Genomic DNA, 23316 nt, shown 5'->3' with positions numbered 1-23316 from the left:
TTGGTCTTTATCTTTCTGGCTTACTTCACTCTGTATAATGGGCTCCAGTTTCATCCATCTCATTAGAACTGATTCAAATTTAAAATTACTATGATCAGTGTAAAAAGGGAAAAGCAATGAGCTATTAAAAAGCAGAAAATATACCTTGTGGATTGTTGGGGTTTTCTTAATTAATTTTTATTGGAATACAGTTGCTTTACAGGGTTGTGTTAGTTTCTGCTGTACGGCAATGTGAATCAGTTATACAGATAAATGTATTGCCTTGTTTTTAGATTTCTTCCCATTTAGCTCACCCAGGGCACCGAGTAGAGTTCCCTGTGCTATACATTAAGTTCTCATTAGTTATCTCTTTATACACAGTAGTGTATATATGTCAATTCCAGTCTCCCAGTTCATGCCACCCATCCATTCCCTCCTTGGTATCTATAAGTTTGTTCTCTACATCTGTAACTTTATTTTTGTTTTGTAGATGAGTTCATTTTGCACTCTGTTTTTTAGATTCCACATGTAAGCAATATCGTATATTTGTCTTTCTCTTTCTGACTTAACTTCACTCAGTATGGCAATCTCTAGGTCCATCCATGTTGCTGCAGATGGCGTTTTTTATGGCTGAGTAATATTCCATTGTATATATGTACCATATCTTTCTTTATCTGTTCCTCTGTTGATGGACATTTAGGTAGCTTCCATGTCCTGGCTATTAGAAATAGTGCTGCAATAAACATTGGGGTGCATATATCTTTTTGAATTATGGTTTCCTCTAAGTATATGCCCACGAGTGGGATTGCTGGGTCATATGGTAGTTTTAGTTTTAGTTTTTTAAGGAACTCCGTACTGATCTCCATAGTGACTGTACCAATTTACATTCCCATTGTGTTTTAAAATGATTAATAAATGATAAAATGAAGTTAAAGATACTTGCTTTTAAAGAAAAACACAGTGGATTAAGCGTAAGTAGAGGATAGCCTAATGATCCCAGCACCACCAATATAACTTCCAAACTAATGAGATTCAAAAATGCTTCAGTTAAAAGTGTAAACTATTTAATACAAAATTCATCAAAGAATAAATATGAATAGCAAAAAAACCTTGTAAGTTTATATTCTCATTAGTAATAAGTACAGATTAGTAGTGAATTTCATTTACTATATACTGTATTTACCCTATGTGTGTGTGAGTGTGTGTGTGTTAGTTGCTTAGTCGTGTCCGACTCTTTGCAACCCCATAGACCGCAGCCCACCAGGTCTCTCCGTCCATGACATTCTCCAGGCAAGAACACTGGAGTGGGTTGCCATTTCCTTCTCCAAAAGGAACTATAGAAGGAAAGAAAGTGAAGTCACTCAGTCGTGTCCAGCACTTTGTGACCCCATGGATTGTAGCCTATCAGGCTCCTCCATCCATGGAATTCTTCAGGCAAGAGTGCTAGAGTGGGTTGCCATTTCCTTCTCCATATTTACCCTATACTAAAGTGTAATAACAAAAAAGATAATATTTGAAACAAAGCAGATTACGAAAAGCTTTTTAGAAATAGAGAACTAATATTCCATAATTATAAGACTGTGAAGTAGAGATTTGTACATGTCTGGTGGTAGTTTTGGAAATACATATTGATAGTTTTAACTTGTCATTTTGTTTGATTTAGAAATCTGTTCCTAGTAATTTGTCCTAAGGAAATAAAATTTGTTGTATTATTGCTGTTTTCACATTGATATGAGAATGGTATGTTTAAAAGAATTAAAAATGTGTTTGTCATCTGTGCTATACTTATTTTTGACAATCAATGAAAATAAGTTTACAATATATTCTTTTGTACATCCTAACTTTTCAGTAACACCTTTCCCTATTCTAATATTATTGTTATATCACTGGTTGCTTAATAACAAACATATAATAAACTTTTTAAATTTTCATCTGTGTATTAATATAATTTATTTTGTTGTATGTGTTTAACTTAATTTTTTCCCAAATGTAAAATTGTTCTGACACAATTGGATAATTCATCTCCTTCCCACTGTTGTTGTTAGAAAAGATGCTAAGTATTATTTAAATCTTCTTAAATGTATTGTTATTTGTTTTGTGGCCTAAATGTAATCTATTTGGATAAAGTGTCATGTGCACTTGAAAGGAATGTGAATTCTGCTGTTTTGGGATGAAATAGTCTCTATATATCTATTAAATCCATTGGTCTAATGTATCACTTAAGACCAATATTTTCCTACTGGGCTTCCTTGATGCCTCAGCTGGTAAAGAATGCACCTGCAGAGCAGGAGACACAAAGGACACCAATTCTATCCCTAGGTTGGGAAAATCCCATGGAGGAGGAAAATGGCAACTCACTCCAGTGTTCTTGATTCAAAATTCCCACAGACAGAGGAGCCTGCGGGCTACTATCCAAAGGGTTGCAAAGAGTCAGACATGACTGAGTGACTAGACACACACACAAAACACATTTTCCTATTGATTTTCTGTCTAAATGATCTGTCCATTGATGTAAGTGTAGTGTCAAACTATTGCATTACTGTCAATTTCTCTCTTTACATTTGTTATCATTTGCTCTATGTTGGTGCTCCTATGTTAGGTGCATATATTTACAATTACTGTATCTTCTTGTTGGTTTGACTATCTATCTTTTAATTAATAGAGTTTTAAGAATTTTTAAAAATATCTTCAGGATATAAGTCCCTTATCAAATTCCTTGCTTGTGTGCTAAGTTGCTTCAGTCATGTCCAACTCTTTGCAACCCTATGGATCGTAGCCCGCCAGGCTTCTCTGTCCATGAGATCCTCCAGGCAAGAATACTGGAGTGAGTTGTCATGTTCTCCTCCAGGTGATCTTCCCAACTCAGGGATCAAACCCAGGTCTCCTGCATCACAGACAGATTCTTTACCGCTGAGACACCGGGAAAGCCCCACCAAATTCCTTATACAATTAACAAATGATTTTTTCCCATTCTGTGAGTCTTTTTAGTTTCTTGATGGTATCATTTGAAACACAAAAGTTTTTAACTGTTATAAATCCAATCAACTTTTTCTTTTATCACTTTTCCTTTTGGTATCATATCTTAAGAAAACTTTGCATGATTCAAAGTCAAAAGACTGTCTCTTGTTTTATTCTAAGATTTTTATAATTTTTTTATATTTAGATCTTTGGTCTGTTTTGAGTTAATTTTTGTGTATGGTGTAAAGAAGTAAAAAGAAAAGATTGTACTCAAGTCCTGAAAAAATTTAAAAAATAGTAAGGCACTCACACAGAAATGGAACTAATAGAGAAATGGAAATAAATAGAAGCATGTTCAACATAGATAGGAATTTAGTATGAAGCTAAAGTAATAATTCTAATCAGCAGGAAAAGCATTTTTTATTTAATCCACTGTCTATATAATTTTCCATTTTACTGTGTGAAAATAGAAAGACTTTTACTTCACTCCCTACACAGAAATAAAACTCCAGATGAAATAATTAAACTAAATTAATTAATATAAAGTAAAATAATTAAAATAAAATTGAGGGACATAGTTTCAGAGTTAGGAAATAATTAATATTGGAACCCAAAAATTATAAATAAAAAGATAAAAGCATTTGACTGCAAATATAAATGAGCAAATATTTTTTCAGTGATTGCAACAAGCAACATTAAAACAAACCACAGTCTGGAAGAAAATATTTACAGTATATATTATAAGCAATGAGCTGATATTCCTAATATAAAAAAAGAACTTCAAAGATAAATAAGAAATGATTAGGCAACTAAATAAGGAAATGAGGAAAGGCTATGAGTAGAAAATTGATAGAAAAATAAAAATTACCAATAGACATATGTAAAGACGTTCAGCCTAAGCATTAGACAAAAAAGAATAAAAAGTATGACAATGATAAACACATTTTTTTCTCATTGAATTATCAGTACTTAAGAATATTGAAAGCTAAAACATTCAGTGTTAACAAAAATGTGAAGAAACAAACATTCTTTCATCACATTGATGGAGCATTATTGCCACAAACTTTCAGAAAGAATTTTAGTTGTTGTTGTTAGTCACTAAGTCGTGTCTGACTGAAATTTAGTAGAATTTATTAAAGGTTAAAATATATAATGTTGGACCCACAATTTCACATTTTAAAAAATCTATCTAGAGAGGAAAAAATGGAGTAGAGCATAATGTCTTATCTACAGGTATGATAATTGCAGAATTTTGTAATAGGAAAAATAATTGGAAATAGCCTTGGATTTATTTTTCTTCTTCGCAATGAGACTTGGGAATTAGAAGCACCTGACTATTGTTTGTTGCATTGCTAAGACCTGACTGAAACATGGTGCTGACACCAATGTTTGGTATCTCTCTTTAGAAGCCTTACTGTGCCCCTCGCACGGCTCTAGAGTTTGGTCTTCTCTCTACACTGGGTGGTAAAGGAAGCCAGCGCCAGTCAGCTGATGGTATCATACTCAGCCTCACTGGGGAGGTAAATAGGTCATTACCCGCACCCGCCGCACCCCCAGATAATGAAGATCAGAATTCCTCAGAGATTGACGTGATAACAACCTGTATTTGAATCACCTGGGGAGCATATTAAAAATGGAAATCTTGGGGTCCATCTCAAACCAATTCAATCTGAATCTCCAAAGTTGAGGTGTTAGAATTTAATAATGCTGCAGGTAATTTTTATGTCCCTTAAAATATAAAAACTCCATCATGAAGGAAAGTCTAAGAAAAACATACACCAAAATGTCAACTATCTTTTTTTTTAATAGGTGGTGGCAGTTTAGAGAACTTTTTCTTTATTCTCTGAGCTTTGCTGTAGTAGTTGAATATTATAAAAGTACGTACTATCTTTATGAAAACAACAACTAAAATAAAAGAATTTTCTGAAAGAAAATGATCAGTAGTCATAACTCAATTCCATTATACTGTGCTGGTTACATGTTGGCCTTTCAGCTGCAAAACCTCTTATATTTTTATTACTCAAAAAAGTGTATTGACATAGACCATTTGAGTACAAAAGTATGATCAAATAAAAGTTTAAACATTATTGATTACATATTTTAGGTTTTCAAGCTTGATTTCTCTGATGCAGCAGATTCTGATTATCATATTTTTGAGAAGGAGATGGAGAAAGATATTAAAATTCCAGAAAGTCAAAGTAAGTATTATTAATAAATTCAGCAAAGATTATTGATTAACATAGAAGAAAGACTGAACCAACATGAGCTCTATTTACACCTTTAAAAACATTTTTGATGAGTGATATTTTGTCCTTGTACCATTTATTTTTTCCTCATGTGTTTATTTAAAACTTGTATATGTTAGTGTACATATATAATTATATATGTAAATGCTAGCACTTACATAGCCCATTCATTTTACAAATGACCATTAATATCTCACAAGAACCAAGTAGATACTAAAGGTAGGAATAAATATCAGGTTAGAAGTAGCAGTGGCAACCTACAATAGTATTTTCAGACAATCTAAACATTCCCAGGCCAAATCATACAACCCAAGCATATTCATCTAAAATGAATTGTACACCCGTTATCTGCCAGTTTGCTATGTGCCAGGGGGACAGAGAGTATACATGAAAAGATCCCTGCTCCAAAAGAGCCAGCAGTCTACTGCAGAAGCCCCAGTCATGGCTTTCTCTACTCCATGGTGAACGTCATATCGACATATCCACCAGTAGTATACTTATGCTCCTGACTTTGAAAGAGATTTCTGCTATTGTTTCTACATTTTTAGGGTTCCTGAATTTTGTGTATCAGTTTTGGTATTCAATGTGGGAGAGTACAATGATTGAGCATAATATTTCTTTCATCGGGTTTTGAGACATTCCCCAAGGCAGTTATTTCAGCCCAAGGCAGGCTGTCTGGATCCCAGCTCTACTCTCCTGTTCTTCTGGGATGTTTTTGTATTTCAGGTGTTTAACTATTTTTTTAATCTCTATAATGATCCATGTATCCTGACCAATAGATTTTCTAATATTGTGTAGCAATGTGCTGGCTGTAGAGTGTGCAAAGTGAAGAAAATGAGTTCCCCAAGTGAAATACTCTTAACATCTGTCTACTTGATTCTTTCTTCAAAGGACATCCTATTTCCCTTTATTTCCCAGAGGCAGCATATCCAAAAAATATTCCTGGGTTGAAAGGGGAAACAAACCATATTGTTATGGAAAAACTAGATTCATGGATCTTTCTCTAATTCAAATTTTAAGGGTTAATTATACAATTCAGCAAACTAAGAATACCAAAACAATGTTTAAAGTATTGCTAAGTATGTGTTATGAATATTCACAATTAATATATATGAGACTCATTTAAGCACATTCATTCTAGGCTTTTCTAGGACATCATTCTTCATCTTAATTAGAAAGTACTTTTTAATTAAAAGAAAAATTAGCAAGATTGTAAGGAGAGGAAAGTGAGGTTTTTCTCAATTACATTACAAATATTTTTCTTTCCAGACTTTGATTGGCAGTGGATTGTCTTAGATGGTCCAGTGGATAACTTCTGGGTAGAAAATCTAAATTCTATGCTAGATGACACTAGGACGCTGTGCTTAGCAAACAGCGAGAGAATAACTTTGACTAGTAAAATCAGAGTGATCTTTGAAGTGGACAGTCTAGCTCAAGCTAGTCCTGCTATTGTCAGCCGATGTGCAATGGTCTATATGGTAAGTTTCTAATACAAATTTCTTAACAAAGAAAATTTATTATTTAGTCATTATCTGCAGCATTTTATGTTTATTTTGTTTCCTCTGGATTCAGCAGGGCTATCCTAGTAGTTATGAAATTTTATGTCCCCTGGTAGGCTGCTGTCTATGGGGTCGCACAGAGTCGGACACAACTGAAGTGACTTAGCAGCAGCAGCAAAGCCTCCTAACCCAGAAGTAAATACAAATGCTAATTACTACTGTTACTAATATGCTTAGTCGATCCACTCAGTAACTGGAATGTCAGTATTTTCCACAACCGTGCGTAAGTAGTGCTTTCAATAGGTTAAGTTACTTGATAGGAATTATTTTTCCAATCGAGGAACGTTTGCCCTGAAGGCTTTTCATGCCCACTCTATGACTCTTGCATGCATTCTCAGTTGCTTCAGTCATGTCCGACTCTGTGCAACCCTATGGACTGTAGCCCACCAGGCTCCTCTGTCCATGGGATTCTCCAGGTAAAAATACTGGAGTGGTTGCCATGCCCTTCTCCAGGAGATCTTCCCGGCCCAGGGATTGAACCCGAGTCTCCTGCATCTCCTGCATGACAAGCGATTTCTTTACCTACTGAGCCACTTGGGAAGCCCCCCCCCCCTTGACTCTCAGGACTTATGAAATGCATTACCAATGCAGTGGTAAGGAATAGAAGATACAGCAAAGAATGAATGTTCCTTACACATGAAATTAATTATTAACCATGATTAGCCCTATGTTCTAATCTCCTTAGCTCAATGTAACCACTAAATTAGACTGCTGATTTTCTGGGTAAGCAGTTCCTCTTACCACATGTGCATAGCCTCAACACAGCTCCCTGTACATAATCCTCCAGTTGCTTGTTGTTGTGTAGGATTGTGGTTAAAATCAGGAAGAGTAATTCTTTAAGGTGTTTTTGATCACTTGCCCTTTAATGAATGCTGATTCTAAACCATTATTTGGCAGGGGCAGTAGTGAAATAAAGAGATAGTAAGAAAGTAGATGGACACTGTAATTTTATTTATTTATATTAAAATACCTTGTACTTTCTATTATTAGAATCCTGTTGATCTGGGATGGGAGCCTTATGTTAAGTCATGGCTTCTGAAAAATTCTAAAATTATGAATAAATCAGAAGTGGATTGTCTTGAATTCATGATTAAAAGTAGTGTCACAGATGGACTACAGTTTATAAAGAAACATCAGAAATTTCAGCCATTTCCTGTACAAGACATAACAATTGTTACAACTCTCTGCAGAATTCTTGATGCATTCTTCGAGTTCATGAGTAAAACTGGAATCTTTGAACTACGTGAGTTTTTGCCCCTAAGTCATATCAGTGATATATCTTAGTCAATGTCAGTTATTTATCACCTTCTATTCAATTATAAAAGAAAGAAAGGAAAGCCAGAAGTTTTCAGTCCATTTGAACTAATAGCAGACTTGCACATGAAACAAATTAAAAATCATTTATAAAAGAGTATATCAATAAATTGATATCATCTATAAGTGCTGAAGGGTAACATTGCAGGCAAATTCTTAACCAGCTGACCCACCAGAAAAGCCATATTTGATTCCTGATGAGATGGCAAATTAGCACAAAACCCCAACCCAGTTAGGATCTATTGAATTAAAGAAATTGTGTGAAATCCCTGGGGTGACAAGATGGCCAAGGTTCCTGTGAGGGAAAACAGAAACCCTGAACAGAAGAGAACTGAATACTGCCATGAATGGGAGACAAAGTGGAGGAGAATATTTAGGTTTTCTCTTTCCCCGTCTCCTCATGGTTCTGAATGGGCTCTTGTTCTTCCCTTTTCCAGTTAGCAAACCACAGCATAACTAGAAGCAGCAGTAGGCAAAGGAGCAGAGATGATTCTCAAAGAGTTATTAAGATGGTTAGTATAATATAGTATCTCTAATGGCAACCCACTCCAGTGTTCTTGCCTGGAGAATCCCAGGGACGGGGGAGCCTGGTGGGCTGCCATCTGTGGGATCACACAGAGTCAGACACGACTGACGCGACTTAGCAGCAGCAGCAGGAGCAAAATATATGGGCAACGAACTAGGCCCATTAGCTTGTGTTATAAGAAGTCAAGGATGAATGACCAGAAGGCTGAGGGTAGCTGCCTCAGTAAAAAGTCATGATCCGTTGCTCATTTCCAAACCTGACATGGCTTTCAGGCACAGAACTCACTGAATAGAGGAAGCTGGGACCCTCTGCACAGTCATGGAAAGTAGTTACAAAATAGTAACTAGTCCTTCTCCAAAGGGAACTGCAAACATTTTCTTGAGTAACTTAAACTAGGGAGAAAGGAAAAAAACATTTTGGGGGTTGGCCAAAAAGTTTGTTCTGTTTTTTCTGTGCTTAATTATCTTTTAATTTAAAATTTTTTGTTAGATTGTACTGTGACAGCTGTCATAAGAGCATGCATTTTCAAAAAACTTATCAAAACAACTGAATTTTTATGTAGCTATTTAATACTCTGGTTTCTCTTCAGATCATATAAATCTTTAAGCCTTTTTGTGTGTGTAACCATTTTAATATTGAAGATGGAAGAAAAAGAAACATTTTTGGCACATTTGTTGTTGTTCAGTTGCTCAGTTGTGTCTGACTCTTTGCAACTTCTGTCATTTACTTTGCTTCCCTGTCATTTATAATATCCTGGAGTTTGCTGAAACTCATGTCCATTGAGTCGGTGATGTCATCCAACCATCTCATCCTTTGTAACCCCTTCTCCTTCTGCCCTCAATCTTTCCTAGCATGAGGGTCTTTTCCATGAGTCAACTCTTCACATCAGGTGACCCAAGTATTGGAACTTCATCATTAGCATCAGCCTTCCAATGAATATTCAGGGTTAATTTCCTTTAGGATTAATTGGTTTAACCTCCTTGCTGTCCAAGGGACTCTGAAGAGTCTTCTCCAGCACTACAGTTCAAAAGCATCAATTCTTTGGCTCCCAGCCTTCTTTATGGTCCAACTCACACGAATGTACATGACTACTGGAAAAACCATGGCTCTGACTATCCAGGTGTTTGTCAGCAGAGTGATGTCTCTGCTTTTTAATACCCTGTCTAGGTTTGTCATAGCTTTTCTTCCAAGGAGCAAGCGTCTTTTAATTTCAGCTGCAGTCACTGTCCACAGTGATTTTGGAGCCCAGGAAAATAAAATCTGTCACTGTTTCCACTTTTCCCCCTTCTATTTGCCTTGAAATGATGAGACCAGATGCCATGATTTTAGTTTTTTGAATGTTGATTTTTAAGCCAACTTTTTCACTCTCTTTCACCTTTGTCAACAGGCTTTTAGTTCCTCTTCACTTTCTGCCATTAAGATTGTGTCACCTGCATATCTGAGATTGGTATTTCTCCTGGCAATCTTGATTCTAGCTTGAGATTCATCCAGCCTGGCATTTCTCATGATGTACTCTGCATATAAGTTAAATAATCAGGGTGACAATATAAGCCTTGTCATTCTCCTTTCTGAATTTTTAACTAGTCCATTGTTCCTTGTCTGGTTCTAACTGTTGCTTCTTGACCTGCATACAGGTTTCTCAGAAGACAAGTAAGGTGGTTTGATACTCCCATCTCTTTAAGAATTTTCCAGATGGGCTCAAAATCCATGAGTTCTATCTCCCAGACTAGGGATATTCCCACAATTCCACACTGCTCCCCCTCTCTCACCCCACAAACCCCTGATCAGTTTGTACTGTTTTAAACAGTAATTTTTCAAATGTGAGTGTAGAGTCTTCCACAGTCTGATAAAAACAACATAACTTTCAGCCTTTGCAATGACACATTTCCCTTTAGATTTCTTTCTATGGAGAAGGTTCCACATGTCTTATCTTGCTGGTTAGGAAGTAAGCAAGGATCCCATCTTATACTTGTGAGTCTTGACAGCATAGACACAGAGAATTGACAGTTCATACTCAATGATGGATTACCTCTTGTCTTAGTGAGACAAGCAGTATCTGGTCTGCAACAACCCCATGAATTTGGGATTAAACTGGATGCTTTCTGGTCCTTTGAAGAAAGTGTCCCCAGAATACGTGTGAATGATACTCACAGAAGGCACTCAAGAGCACCATTCACCTATTTCTTACAGTGGATATAACTCAGGAACAGCCAAGTGGGAGAAATGCGCAAAGCACAGGGGAAGAGAGTGGGAAGCTTCCATCTCTCTCTGAGAGCATCACTCTTCCAGCATCTTCCTGTGTTCATTCTCCTGGAAGTTCCTTATGTTATTTTAGTATAAAGAAGACAAATATTATAAAAGAAAAAAAGCTTAAAGGAATAATGAATAATCATTCACTGTTTGTGTTCCTCTGTGAAATGGGTGACTTGAGAAAAAAATGAATGATGGAGAATAGAAAAGAAACAACTAAAAACTATACCTGTGTGATGTTTACTTTGATATATTTTTCTTTGTAAGCATAAAGCTTTCTTTTTTAATGCTTCATGTATTAGAACTCATTTATTATTTACTTTGTAATGCACACCATATTTGATGGTGGTGACCTGAATATTTTAAAGTTTTTATTTTGGAATAATCAAACTTACAAAAAGTTGCTAGAATAGAATGAAGAACATATGTGTACAGATTTGTTCTTCAAATAAATAGTAACCAATTCAACAACTGCAGATACATTCTCTGCTCCTCTCATCTTAGAAAAAGTAACATACTTTTGATGGGATAAGATAACTAGTTGGTCTGATAAGTCTAAGATACTGATGTGAAATAAGGATGTTCTATGACAGTTCACAAAGTAAACAGTGGTCAAAGTTGCATGTGTGTGTTCTAAGTCACTTCAGCCATGTTCGACTCTTTGTGACCCTGTGAACTGCAGCCCACCAGGCTCCTCTGTCCATGGGATTCTCCAGGCAAGAATACTGGATTAGGTCGCCGTGCCCTCCTCCAGGGGATCTTCCTGACCCAGGGATCCAACCTGTGTCTCCTGCAGCTCCTGCACTGCAGGTGGATCTTTATGGCTGAGCCCCCGTGGAAGCCCATGTTAAAGGTAACACCTCATTAACTAATCAGCTAAATTTTAGGTCTGTTGTTAATTGTGGGAAAATTCTCTTTCTTTTTTAAGGTGAAGATTTGAAGGACATTTCATCTGAGGAGATAATTTCACATTCAAAGGTTTCTGTCAAATTCAAAGATATGGAAAACAGGTCAGCTACATTCATCCAAAGATATGTTTTATTAACTACTAAGTGCCAAAACTCTAATAGAAACAGGATTATCTGTCAATAAACCAATAATCTGTGACTTCCTAATATCAAAATTCAATTAAATTTATTTTATCCCAGTTTAGAGTCTCTGTATATTTAATACAAGATCACCAGATTTTGGTAAGTTATCTAAATAATGTGAATACGTTTGTCCAGACACTACATGTTTGAGAGTGGAATAAAGTTGATGTGAATTTATTTTATGAATCTGCCCTTTATGAGCTGAGAAATGTTGAACAAGTTACTAAATATTTTTGATCTCTGATTTTTTTCATTTATAAATAAAACTGGAATAATGCTGTGATGTGTCAGATATTTAGAGTAGTAGCTGGTATAGAGTAAATGCTCAATAATTATAGAAACTGTAGTGATATAGTTGTGCTCACCCCACAATTCTGCCATTTTGTAGGACAGGGTTTCACTATTGAGGCTTTCCTATATCTCATTATGAGATCCTGAGACATTTATACCACATTTGCTTTTAAATGATAGAACATTGTAAATATTTTTTTTACCTGTCAATTCTGCCTTCAAATTCATTCCTTTATCTATATCTTGATCATCAGCATCCTAGACCAAAAGTTTATTATTTCTTTCCTTTACTGTTGCTATAACCTCCTAAATTTTTCCAGTTTTCTAGTCCATATCTAACATGACAACCATATATTATTTTTAATTTTTATTAAATAGCAAGTAGCCATAAAAGGATATTTATAAAGTATGTGCAAGATATAAATAATAATACACAAACATTCATATACATACCACTCAGTTATTAAAAAGAAGTACTGGTTTATCTTTGAAGTTCCTAGTGTACCTATCTAAACCATATGCCATCCCATCATCTGAGATAACTACTATACTGAATTTTATGTTTATTAATATATTCCTAAGCAGTATATGTTTCAACTTTGCACATTTTAACTTCACTGGAATCACTATGTTCTTCTGTGACTTGAATTTTTGTTCAATGTTATGTCCTGCTGATTAATCCATTGTACATGTAGGGGGTCTTCATTCATTTTCACTGCATATTTCTCTGTGAAAATATGTCACAATTTGTCCATTTATAAGCATAGGTTTTGACTATTTGGTGACATCTATGTGCAATTGTCTCTTGTGTTGTTGGAAAAGGGTGTTGCTATGATCAGTGTGTTCTCTTGACAAAACTGTTAGTCTTTGCCCAACTCATTTTGTACTTCAAGACCAAACTTGCCTGTTACTCCAGGTATCTCTTGACTTCCTACTTTTGTATTCCAATCCTCTGTGATGAAAGGGACATTTTTTTTTTTTTGGTGCTAGTTCTAAGGACTTCATAGAACCAGTCAACTTAAGCTTCGGCATTAGTGGTTGGGCCATAGACTTTGATTACTGTAATGTTGAATGGTTTATACAACATTTTAAAGACATTATAGACAATTATTAAAGACAATAGTCTATACAGTCAGCAAAAACAAGACCTGGAGCCGACTGTGGCTCAAATCATCAGCACCTTATTGCAAAATTCAGTCTTAAATTGGGCCATTAATTATGACCTAAATCAAATCCCTTATGATTACACAGTGGAGGTGATGAATAGATTCAAGAAATTAGATCTGGTAGACAGAGTGCTTGAAGAACTACAGATAGAGGTTCATAACATTGTACAGGATGCAGTGACTAAAATCATTCAAAAGAAGAAGAAATGCAAGAAGACAAAGTGGTTGTCTATGGAGGCTTGCAAATAGCTGAGAAAGCAAAAGGCAAGAGAAGAAAGGACAAAAGGGAAAGGGCAAAGGGAAAGATATATTCAACTGAATGCAGAATTTCAGAGAACAGCAAGGAGAAGTAAGAAGGCTTTCTTAAATGAACAGTGCAGAGAAATAGAGGAAGAAAATAGGATGGGAAAGACTGGGGATCTCTTTAAGAAAATTGGAGATATCAAAGGAAAATTTCATGGAAGGATGGGCACAATACAGAACAGAAATGATAAGGGCCTCACAAAAGCAGAAGAGATTAAGAAGAGGCAGCAACAATATACAGAACTACACACATAAAAAAGGTCTTAATGACCTGGATAACCATGATGGTGTGGTCACTCACCTAGAACCAGATATCCTGGAGTGTGAAGTCAAGTGGGCCTTAGGAAGCATTACTATACACAAAGCTAGTGGAGGTGACAGAATTCCAGCTAAGCTATTTAAAATCCTAAAAGATGATGGTTTTAAAGTGTTGCACTCAATATGTCAGCAAATTTGAAAAACTAAGCAATGGCCACAGGGCTGGAAAAGATCAATTTTCATTCCAATCCCAAAGACAATGCTGAAGAATGTTCAAACTACTGAACAATTGCAGACATTTCACATGATAGTAAGATTATGCTCAAAATGCTTTAAGCTGGACCTCAGCAGTACATGAACTGAGAACTTCTGGATGTAAAAGGTAGATTTAGAAAAGGCAGAGGAACCAGGGATCAAATTGTTAACATTCATTGGATCATAGAGAAAACAAGGGAGTTCCAGAAAAACATCTACTTCTGCTTCATTGGCTATGCTAAACCCTTTGACTGTGTGGATCACAACAAATTGTAGAAAGTTCTTCAAGAGATGGGAATACCAGACCACCTTACCTGTCTCCTGAAAAACCTGTATGCAAGTCAAGAAGCAACAGTTAGAACATTACATGGCACAACTGACTGGTTCTGAATTGGGAAAGGAGTATGTCAAGGCTGTATATTGTCACCCTACTTGTTTAACTTCTATGCAGAGTACATTACAAGAAATGCCAGGCTGGATTAATCACAGCTGGAATCAAGATTGCTGTGAGAAATATGAACCACCTCAGATATGTAGATGATACCACTCTAATGGTAGAAAGTGAAGAGAAACTAAAGAGTCTCTTGATGAGGCTGAAAGAGGACGGTGAAAAAGCCGGCTTAAGACTCAACGTTAAAAAAACTAAAGTCACAGCATCTGGTCCCATCACTTCATGGCAAATAGAAGGGGGAAAAGTGGAAGAGGTGATAGATTTTCTTTTCTTGGGCTCCAAAATTACTGAGGTCAGTGACTGCAGTCATGAAATTAAAATGTTTGCTCCTTGAAAGGAAAACTATGACAAACCTAGACAACATATTAAAAAGCAGAGACTTCACTTTGCTGGAAAAGATTCATATAGTCAAAGCTATGATTTTTCCAGTAGCCATGTATGGATGTTAGAGTTGGACCTTATGGCTGAGTGCTAAAGAATTGATGCTTTTCAAAAGTGGTGCTGGAAAAGACTCTTGAGAGTCCGTTGATCTTCAAGATCAAACCAGTCAATACTGAAGGAAATCAACCCCAAGAATATTCACTGGAATGACTGATGCTAAAGCTGAAGCTCCAATACTTTTGCCATCTAATGAGAAGAGCCTATTCATTTAAAAGACCTTAATGATAGGAAAGATTGAAGGCAAAATGAGAAGGGGACAGCAAAAGATGACATGGTTAGATGGCATCACCAACCCAATGGGCATGAATCTGAGCAAACTTTGGTAGTGGAGGACAGGGGAGCCTGGCGTGCTGCAGTCTCTGGGGTCACAAAGAGTCAGACACGATTTAGCATCTGAACAGCAGCAACAACAAAGTGTAGGTTGTTTTTTTTTTCCATTTTTTGGTTTTTACAAATATTATTGTGATAATTCTTGTGTGTGTCTCCTGGTATTTATATGCAAGAGTCTGATTTTTAAAAAACATAAATTAGAATGTTCCTCTGTTTTATAGCCATTTAATAACTTTGCATTACATTTAGAGTGGAAGGAGAAAAGTTTTGGCACAGCTTAAAAATCCCCTGCCTATATCTCCAGACTTATCGCCTAAACTTTTCAACTAGTTAGGTATGTTTCAAAGACACTGGATTTTTTTTTTCAGTTCTTCAAACTTGTCGTAACCATTTCACCTCATGGTCTTCACATATGTATGTCTCCTCAAAATGTTCTTCCTCTTACATTTTTCAAAATTGTACTCATTCTTCAGGTCTCAATTTAACTGTTATTTGTTCAAAGAAGTCTTCCCTGACTCGCAAACTTTAAATTAGTTATCTCTACTAATATTCTTCACAGTATGCTTGACTCTTTACTCTTTACACATATCATGGTTTGGTATTCATTTTCTTATCTCCAAAATAAGTGATCATATTTGTTTTGTTCAGAGTAACTGAGCTATAGTAGAAATTCAAAAAAATATTTGCTGAACAAACTCTTACATGTGAGGAGAAATGTCAGATAGGACTATATACATGCATTATACATTAAAAATTGCCAATAAAGTTCAGTGATACATTTTTAGGATTTTCATAATTTAAAAGTAATTTTATGAAAACTAAATCTTTAACCATTCAAAATATCCTGAAATCAGGCCCAAATCTTTTGGTTAGCCCCATCATCATTGGTGTTATCACTATGTTATTTGAGAGTCCCACAGCCCAAGATAACCTGGGTTGACCCAGACTGGAGAAGACTCGCCCCAGATTCACACTGCCTGCTTTTAGCCAATTTGATTTCAATCAACCTTTGGACTTGTTTGAGAAGAGTACAGAGTGAATGACTATTCATTTATGTCTTTCTACATTAAATGGAGACTTATCAGATTCTCTCCTAAGAGACAGATGAACTCTTAAGCAACAAATTGACCTAAAATAAAAGTGAATGTCATTTATTACCTGAAATAAAGTTTGACTACAAATCTTTTACACATATGGTACTTCAAAAATAAAAATAGTGTCAGTGTATAATTTACATGACTTAGCAAAGGTAAATTATACATTAACTCTAAAACTTCCATGTTAATACTTAACTGTAAAAAATTTTAGTAACAAAATTTTGATGTGGTAGTGCAATAAATTGCTGGACTGCTTTCTAACAGTTTTAATCTTTTAGTTTTAAATCTTTCCACATTTTCCCACAAATTAAATTTTAATTTAATTAAAATTAAATAATTTTAATTAAATATTAAATCATTTATTATTTATTTATTATATATATTATATATTATTATTTATTAAATAAAAATTAAATTAAATTTTCCACAAATTAATTTTCCACAAATTAAAGTTTTAATCTTTCCACATCTACCTACCACAGGGATGAAAATGCATGGCCCATGGAGAAAAATCCTATTAAATTGAAAAAAACAATTCAAAAGCTTTTTGTGTTTGCATTTACTTGGGCATTTGGAGGAACTTTACAACGTGAAGATGAACATGAAGATGATATAATATTTTATCCAAGTTCTGAACCTGATTCACCTGCAAGAGTAACTTATGATTTTGACAACCTTGTTCGTGAATTATTTGAAAGCAATGCACAAATAGGTAAGTTCTGAAGGAAAAGTCACAATTATGCATACTTCAAAATGTTAATTTGAAACTCATCATTGGATTTATATTTATTTAGCTCGTCTATTTTAAATGTGAAGATTAGTGGTAAAAGATGGTTAAATAAGTACACTCTAACATCCCTAATAGGACTGGGACAACTGCACAACAAGGAGGAGGCCCAGCTCAACATCCAGTGTAGGCTCTGGCCATCCCAACACCAATCATAACCCCTATCAGGGGGATAATGTCCAGCATACACCGAATAAAGAGAAAGCAGACATTCATACTAAAAACAGCCTCTAACAAAAATTACTAGACTCATAGAGTCTACATGGGGACACTCTCACATTAAAAACAGACCTTTAAGACCACAGTACATAACTATTTCTCCTAAACTCATAGAGTCAGAGAAATATGAGTAGAATGAAGAAGCAGAGGAACCACTCCTAATTAAAAGATCAAGATAATTCCTCTGAAAGAACAAACAATGAAACAGGTATTTCCAGTCTACCAAATCACAAGTTCAAAAAGAAGTTAATGAAAATACTGAAGGAGTTAAGAAAGATTATTAGTAGAAATGCAGATTACTGTAAAAGGAACTAAAATTACAAACAGAGGCCAATTAAAATTTGGAAACTCATTTTCTAATACAAAACCTGAGCTAAAGGCAATGATGGCAAACTGTACCAAGCAGAAGAATGAAAAAGTGACCTCTTTCATTCAAAATAATAATGGAAATCACTCAGTCAGAAGAGCAAAGGGAAGACAAATGAAATAGAAATTAAAGCAGTATATGAGACCTACTGAATAATATAATGCATTCCACTCTATACATAGAAAGAATACCAGGAGGAGGAAAAAGAGAAAAGGGAATAAAAAATGTATTTGAAAAAATTATGGCTGATAGAAGGAGGGAGGGAGATTCAAGAGGGAGGGGACGTATGTACACCTATGGTTAATTCATGTTGATGTATGGCAGAAATCAAACCAATATTGTAAACCAATCACCAATCACTTAAAAATAAATTTCTTTTTTAAAAAGTATAAAATAACTTTGAAAAAGAGATTATGGCTGAAAACTTTCCAAATCTGAAGAAGGAAACAGATATACAGATATGAGAAACCCACATTAGGGCAAAGGACACACATAGATTGAAAATGATGGGATGAAAAAGTATATTTCATGCAAATTGAAATGTCAAGCAGGGATAGCAATGTTCATATAAAACAAAATAAACTTTTTTAAAAAGGCCATAAAGATAAAGAAGGACATTATATAACGATAAAACGATCAATACAAGAAGAGAATGTTACAGTCATTAACATATATGCACCCCAAATAGGAGCACCCACAAAAATCAAACAAGTATTAGCAGAAATAAAGGGAGAAACTGACAGAAATAAAATAATAATAGGAGACATTAATACCCTGTCATGCCAGTGGACAGGGATCTTCCAGACAGAAAATCAATAAAGCAAGGGAGATAATAAATGATAAAATAAAAGTTAGACTTAATTGATATTCTCAGGACATTACATGCAGAAAAACCAGAATACATATTCTTTTCAAGTGCACATGGAACATTCTCTAGGGTTGACCATATACTTGGACACAAAACAAGCCTCAGCAAATTTAAGAGGATAAAAATTATTTCAAGCATATTTTCTGACCACATATCACAAAAATATTAGAAATTAATCCCACAAGGAAAAATGAGCAAAAGAAGGATTATATTGAGGCAAAACAAAATGCTACTACAAATCCAATGGATCTATGATGAAATCAAAGAGGAAATTAAAAAATACCTTGAGGCAAATGGTAATGAAAACACTGCTATAAAAAACCTATTGGGTTCAGCAAAAGCAGTTCATAGAGGAAGATGCATAGTGATATAGGTCTTCCTCAAAAAACAAGAAAAATCTCAAACTAACCTATCATCTAAAATAATTAGAAAAAGAAACAAACAAAATCTAACATCATCAGAAGAAGGAAATAAAAATCAAAGAGTAAATGAATAAAATGGAGATTAGAAAAACAATAATAAAGCATCACCAAAACCAAGAGCTGGTTCTTTGAAAGAATAAACAAAAATCAGTAAACCTCTGGCCAATCTTACCAAGAAGAAAAGAGATAGGGCCCAAATAAACAAAATAAGAAATTACAGAGGAGAAATAACAACTGACAATAACAACAACAATATAACCATAAGGGAATACTATGAACAATTATTTGCAAACAATGACCCAGATAACCACAATGGTGTGATCACTCACCTAGAGCCAGACATCCTGGAATGTGAAGTCAAGTGGGCCTTAAGAAGCATCACTATGAACAAAACTAGTGGAGTTTATGGAATTCCAATTGAGCTATTTCAAATCCTAAAAGATGATGCTGTGAAAGTGCTGCACTCAATATACCAGCAAATTTGGAAAACTCAGCAGTGGCCACAGGACTGGAAAAGGTCAGTTTTCATCCCAGTCCCAAAAAAAGGCAATACCAAATAATGCTCAAACTACTGCACTGTTGCACTCATCTCACATGCTAGCAAAGTAATGCTCAAAATTCTCTAAGCCAGGCTTCAGCAGTACGTGAACCGTGAACTTCCAGATGTTCAAGCTGGTTTTAAAAAGGCAGAGGAACCAGAGATCTAATTGCCAACATCCGATGGATCATCAAAAAAACAAGAGTTCCAGAAAAATATCTTTAAAACATTTCTAAAACGTCTGTTTTATTGACTATGCCAAAGCCTTTGACTTTGTGGATCACAACAAACTGTGGAAAATTCTGAAAGAGATGGGACTACCATACTACCTGACCTGCCTCCTGAGAAATCAGTATGCAGGTCAAGAAGCAACAGTTGGAACTGGACATGAAACAACCGACTGGTTCCAAATTGGGAAAGGAGTACATCAAAGGCTGTATATTGTCACCCTGTTTAACTTACATGCAGAGTACATCATGAGAAATACTGGATTGGATGAAGCACAAGCTGGAATCAAGATTGCCGGGAAGAATATGAACAATCTCAGATATGCAGACAATATCATTCTAATGGCAGAAAGCAAAGAAGAACTAAAGAGCCTCTTGATGAAAGTGAAAGAGGAGAGTGAAAAAGTTGGCTTAAAACCCAACATTCAGAAAACTAAGATCATTGCATCTGATCTCATCACTTCATGGCAAATAGATGGGGAAACAATGGAAACAGTGAGAGACTTTATTTTCTTAGGCTCCAAAATCACTGCAGATGGTGATTGCAGCCATGAAATTAAAAGACACTTGCTCCTTGGAAGAAAAGTTATGACCAACCTAGACAGCATGTTAAAAAGCAGAGACATTACTTTCCAACAAAGGTCTGTCTAGTCAAAGCTATGGTTTCTCCAGTAGTCATGCATGGATGTGAGAGTTGGACTATAAAGAAAGCTGTGCACCAAAGAATTGATCCTTTCAAATTGTGATGCTGGAGAAGACTCCTGAGAGTCCCTTGGACAGCAAGGATATCCAACCAGTCCATCCTAAAGGAAATCAGTCCTGAATATTCATTGGAAGGTGTGATGCTGAAGCTGAAATTCCAAACTTTGGCCACCTGATGCGAAGAACTGACTCATTTGAAAAGACCCTAATGCTGGGAAAGATTGAAGGCAAGAGGAGAAGAGGATGACAGAGGATGAGATGGTTGGATGGCATCACCAACTCAATGGACATGTGTTTGAGTAAACTCCAGGAGTTGGTGATGGACCTGGCATGCTGCAATCCATGGAGTTGCAAAGAGTCGGGCACAACTGAGTGGCTGAACTGAACTGAACTGAATAATATACAGCACATGATAATAATCATAACTTCTGGGTAAGATTTCAAACAATATCAGATAATGAATTATTCATCTTACTTTCTGGATCCAAAATAAGTCAGAGATAATAAAGCTTTGCTTTTATACAATTAAAGATTAGAAGGAAAGATGATAGGCCTATTTTATGTGTTTGGTTATACCTTTAATGAAGAATTATTATTTCTGTTCAAACAATCATATCTTTCAAATAGAGATCATATTTTTAGTTAAACATTCCATGAATGAGACTCTATTTATTTATCATTTTCAAATGTAGGTATCAACCTTCCAAATGGTGAACATTCTATCTTTGCATATTTTGTGGATATACAGCAATGTGAATTTATACCATGGTCAGAATTACTTCCTAATATTCAGACACTAATACAAAGAGGTAAGAATTATTTTAAGAGCCATGCTCTAATTTCTCTAAAGTATTGATATTATTTTATATATAAAAGTGGTTATATCAGCACTAAGGACTGATGTATTCCAAGTCTGTTCAGGAACTCATTTGGATCTGTTTACAAAATAGTCTTTAAAAAATAACCTTTTAATATTGCTTTCTAAGCAAATTTAAATGTATTAGTATTTGATTGAGACTTGTACATTTTTAAATTCTAGTTAACTAAAAATCTTGCTAGTGGAAGTGCTCAATATTTTAATTAGCATGATTATTGAAAGGAAGAAAGGGAAAGGAACTCTTCTAGAATAAGTAAAACATATATGTAGCATTTCAATTGTAAAGGAACTTGCTAAGTAAAAATGAATAATCATAGTTGGACAAATATGCATATGTGCTAAATAATTTTTATTCTCAATCTTCTATGTATAGCAGAAAAAGATAACAAAATTGTTGTACTTCGAGAGTTTAGTTGGAATTGAAGCAGGAGCTTAATATGGACTAATATGCTTCATGTAGATTTCTTGCAAATATAAAAAATTCAATGAATGCAAATTGAACTTAATTACTTTGAAATGAGGTTTCTCTCATAGAGAGTTTCATATTTTAGTTATAAGAGTTTTTGACAGAAAACAACCAGAAATCTCAGAAACATGAAGCAACCAGAAAATTCTAAATCTAAATTAATTTCATTGGAAATAACAAGGTTCTATGGTACAATATTTACCACAGTATTACAGTTATTTGAAACCCCAAATTGTGTATCATATGGTAATGCTAATATTGGTCATTTTTATCCTTAGTTTTCAGCATGAAAAAAAACTGAACTATCAATGCACATAACTTAGTGTCCTAGTGTACAATTCCACCCTTACCGGAAACTACAGAGGTGTTTTCTCCAAATCTAAGACATTGCTTCCTCTGGCCCCAACTTACACTAATTGCAGGCAAGGGTTTAGGAGAAACTCAAACTCTCCAAGCTTCCAAACCCAAACTCATAACAGTAATCTTAGTATCACCGTATCATTTTTGATTCACCACTATATAATGCAAATCAAAAGTCCTGGTGTCAGACCAGGCTACTCTGGTCTCTGGGAAGATAGCAAGTTCTAGGGTCAGGAGCACTGTAAACCCATACTCAGTTAGATCCAATCTGTTGAATGAAGAGCAGCTTGATTTGGTTCTTGCAGAGAGGTCACTGCAGATCTTGGTGGCAAGGAGCGCACACCAAGTACATAAAGACAATGGACAGAAGTTCCAAGACTTCTCTCTTCAGAGAAGCTTTGCACCTCCCTTTTTAAACTCTTAATTTTGCTCTGGAAGGACCGATGCTGAAGCTGGAGCTCCAATACTTTGGCCACCTAATGCAAAGAGCCTACTCATTGGAAAAGACCTTGATGCTGGGAAAGATTGAAGGCAGAAGGTGAAGGGGGCAGCAGAGGATGAGATTATTAGATAGCATCACCAACTCAATGGACATGAATCTGAGCAAATTCTGGGAGACAGTGAAGGAAAGCGGAGACTGGCATGCTGCAGTCCATGCAGTTGCAAAGACTCGGACATAACTTAGCACCTGAACAACAACAACAAATATATATACACGAAAGTATAGGTACAATTAAGTATTAAAATATAGGATCAGTTTATTATGTATAAATTAAATCATATCATACATCAATTTTAATCTAAAATAAAAGACTAAATATTTAACATTATTAATTCATAACATTTAAGGATATCGATATCATTTTTCCCATGGTAACCCATAGTATAAAAGATTGTTTGAGCATCACACTTCAAAAATAACCTTTTATGATTAAAGTTTTTTCCCGAAAGCATTTTTTGTTTAAAAA

The 23316-nt window shown here is 35.2% G+C and overlaps 1 protein-coding gene across 1 annotated transcript in view; it reads left to right on the top strand.

Annotated features, from left to right (window-relative positions):
- DNAH14 (dynein axonemal heavy chain 14) overlaps window positions 1–23316 on the top strand; it is a 394377-nt gene that overhangs the window by 226733 nt on the left and 144328 nt on the right. Inside the window, exons 37-42 of the mRNA XM_043484666.1 lie at window positions 5042–5135; window positions 6453–6661; window positions 7733–7985; window positions 11761–11842; window positions 16998–17227; window positions 21338–21454. Coding sequence (XP_043340601.1) covers window positions 5042–5135; window positions 6453–6661; window positions 7733–7985; window positions 11761–11842; window positions 16998–17227; window positions 21338–21454 — 985 coding nt within the window. The remainder of the gene's footprint in view (window positions 1–5041; window positions 5136–6452; window positions 6662–7732; window positions 7986–11760; window positions 11843–16997; window positions 17228–21337; window positions 21455–23316) is intronic.

Source organism: Cervus canadensis, chromosome 13 (assembly GCF_019320065.1).
Source record: "Cervus canadensis isolate Bull #8, Minnesota chromosome 13, ASM1932006v1, whole genome shotgun sequence".
NCBI lineage: Eukaryota > Metazoa > Chordata > Mammalia > Artiodactyla > Cervidae > Cervus > Cervus canadensis.
Note: the sequence above shows the minus strand (reverse complement) of the source record. Positions and strands in the feature narration are given on the sequence as shown.